Below are 2,550 nucleotides of genomic sequence, written 5' to 3'. Positions count from 1 at the left end.
CGAGCGACAATTTAATATTGAAATTGGATAATAATTACGTACTAATATCATTCTCATCGCCACATTTATGTACTGCTTGAGTGTATGCTATCTTCCACTGTGAGAAAATGTCTGAACGCAATGATTCGATATATAAGTGGAGTAATGAAACCGCGAGATTAGTGAACCACTTTTTTATAAATATTGGTGGATTATCCGGTCCTGAATGGACGTTGTCACTCAAAACGGTGACTTCCTCATAGAGATCAATATCAGAAATCAAAATGGTATCGAACAAGTATCTAGGTTCAACGAGTTCCAAGTCCTCCAAGGTAGTTGCATTATAAAAGACTGCATTCTTTGCTTATATCAGTTGAAGTATTTTATTATAATGTGACGTATATTAAAATCTTCCTTTACTTTTAATTCCTTTTAACTATGTAGGTGTTTGATAAACAATGAAAAGAATGGCAATCTTTAACACTCAATTTTATCTCGCAAAAACGTGAAATATACAGCTATGCCTTGATAGCAGCTTTAAGTATCAAATAATTCATTTCAAAAATATAAAATAGTTAAGTATAAATAGGACAATTCATCAGCTTTCAAAACACATTGTTATAAGGTGATCAAGCAAAATGAAACTCCTGTTCGTCTTAGCTAACGTTGCCTTTGTACTTTCCAACCCTCGTAAGTATTGCTGGAATACTCTTAATCACTATTCTCATTTAACTTACAGTCAAATCAACTAGAGTATGTAAGAGATATACTAATGTCTGCGTGTGTTTCATTACTGTATATTCACTAGGCATATACTTACGTGTTATACTATTAAAATATATAAATCCCCTTTTTCGTCGTTTCAGTAAATTTAGATACTTCCTCTGATCGCTTCATAACGGTATATAGCGACAATGGCGTGACTGAGGTGATCGATACTCTTGCTCCTATCCCCGAACCATTTGCCTCTGCATCCGACATCACCCTTTACCTGTATACTCAAAAAAATCCTTCGTCTCCCGAAGAATTGGCACTGGATGTTAGCTCGCTTTCGTCCTCATCTTATTACGATTCATCAAAGCAGAATATTTTTGTAATTCATGGTTGGCGAAATGACCAGGGTAGCGATGTGAACGAGGCCGTTAGATCTGCCTACCTTGAAGTTCTTGATGCTAACGTCTTTGTAGTAGATTGGAGTTCAGTGTCTTATTCAATGTACACAGTTGCTTTCTCTAATGTTCCCTCAATTGGAAGAAACCTAGGCCGATTCATTTCATCAATGCAAAGCAGCTATGGACTCGATGCAGACCAATTCACACTCGTAGGGTAAGGAAACAGTTTTAGGCACGAATAAAATAATTCGAAGTGGTCTGACGCGGATCGATGTTAAGACAGTAGGTAAAGTTGGTCTGTGTTCTGTCAGGGCTGCCTGCGACGCGCTGATGATATCCAAAAAGGTCGAAATCGCGATCCGCGTCTGGCAGTTTCGACAGAATAAGACCACTTCGAATTATTTTATTCGATTATGGTAACCTGCCTATCACGTTTAGGTTAGCTACGCCGGGATTCGTTTCAGCAAGTAGATATCAATATATTTAAATGGACCTTGTTGAAGCATCGTACAACAGATGGCATTTACTGCGCCATTTGTGGTAGTTTCTAGTTTTAGGCTCGTTCCTGTAAATAATATAATTAAAAAATGTAAAAGAGCATTTGAAATGATCTGATTGGTAAAAAGAACTCTCCCTTTTTTGTAATTTTGACAGTCACAGTCTTGGAGCCCATGTCGCTGGATGTGCAGGTTCAGCTGCAGATAGCAACGTTGGTGTAATAGTAGGAATGGATCCCGCAGGACCGATGTACTTCAACATCATTTCCAACAACAGATTGGACCCATCCGATGCCAAATTCGTTCATGTCATTCACACGTGCGGTGGTAGATTGGGTTATCAGGATAGTCTGGGAACCGCCGATTACAGACCCAATGGAGGTAGATCCCAACCTGGTTGCGGTGCTGATATAGCAGGTACTTGTGCACACTCCAGGGCTTATCAGTTCTTTGCCGAATCAGTGAAGTCGGGAGGATTCACTGCAACGAGCTGTAACAGCAGTAATAATTACAATTCTGGAAATTGTGCGTCGAATGGACAAAGCAAACTTGGAGGACTGAATATTGACACAAGGTAAATACTAGATAATTTAGGATTTCGAACTTTTCAGTGACTTACAACTATTTATTCTTTTAGTGCCAGTGGTAATTATTACTTGAACACCAATTCTCAGTCACCATATTCAGAATCATAATTATTGTAATAAATAAAGGGCCTTAATAAATAATGTAATAGAAAATATGCTTTACTTTTTTCTACTTCTGTGAGACAAATCTTATATTTAGCATTCTGTAGGCATATAACCGTTGGGATCGGTCGGCAGTTGACTTATAGTGAGTTGGTGAAAAGTAAATACGGTGTTTCTTCACACTTCACTAAATATAAGTGTAAGAGATGGTGAAACTTGGATCTACAAAAAAAGCAAAACGGGTTTATTGTTTCTCCTTGCTAGCCACAAGCA

The 2,550-nt window shown here is 38.0% G+C and overlaps 1 protein-coding gene across 1 annotated transcript; it reads left to right on the top strand.

The window, feature by feature from the left end:
• The first annotated feature begins 558 nt into the window (after positions 1-558).
• On the top strand, positions 559-2,330 carry LOC108735999 (pancreatic triacylglycerol lipase-like). Its single transcript, XM_025976434.1, has 4 exons — positions 559-669; positions 846-1,305; positions 1,746-2,162; positions 2,226-2,330. The coding sequence occupies exons 1-4, from the start codon at positions 618-620 to the stop codon at positions 2,281-2,283; spliced, it is 987 nt and encodes a 328-aa protein (XP_025832219.1). The 5' UTR covers positions 559-617; the 3' UTR covers positions 2,284-2,330.
• The last annotated feature ends 220 nt before the right edge of the window (positions 2,331-2,550 follow it).

Source organism: Agrilus planipennis, unplaced genomic scaffold (genome assembly GCF_000699045.2).
Source record: "Agrilus planipennis isolate EAB-ADULT unplaced genomic scaffold, Apla_2.0 scaffold75, whole genome shotgun sequence".
NCBI lineage: Eukaryota > Metazoa > Arthropoda > Insecta > Coleoptera > Buprestidae > Agrilus > Agrilus planipennis.
The sequence above is the reverse complement of the archived record's forward strand: the minus strand, read 5'-3'. Positions and strand labels throughout refer to the sequence as shown.

Excerpts from the sequence above, each read along its gene's own strand:
- LOC108735999 (XM_025976434.1), top strand. The coding sequence starts at position 618 with ATGAAACTCCTGTTCGTCTTAGCTAACGTTGCCTTTGTACTTTCCAAC. Across the intron at positions 670-845 it reads CTTTGTACTTTCCAACCCTC|TAAATTTAGATACTTCCTCT; the intron begins GTAAGTATTGCT and ends TCGTCGTTTCAG. Across the intron at positions 1,306-1,745 it reads GACCAATTCACACTCGTAGG|TCACAGTCTTGGAGCCCATG; the intron begins GTAAGGAAACAG and ends TAATTTTGACAG.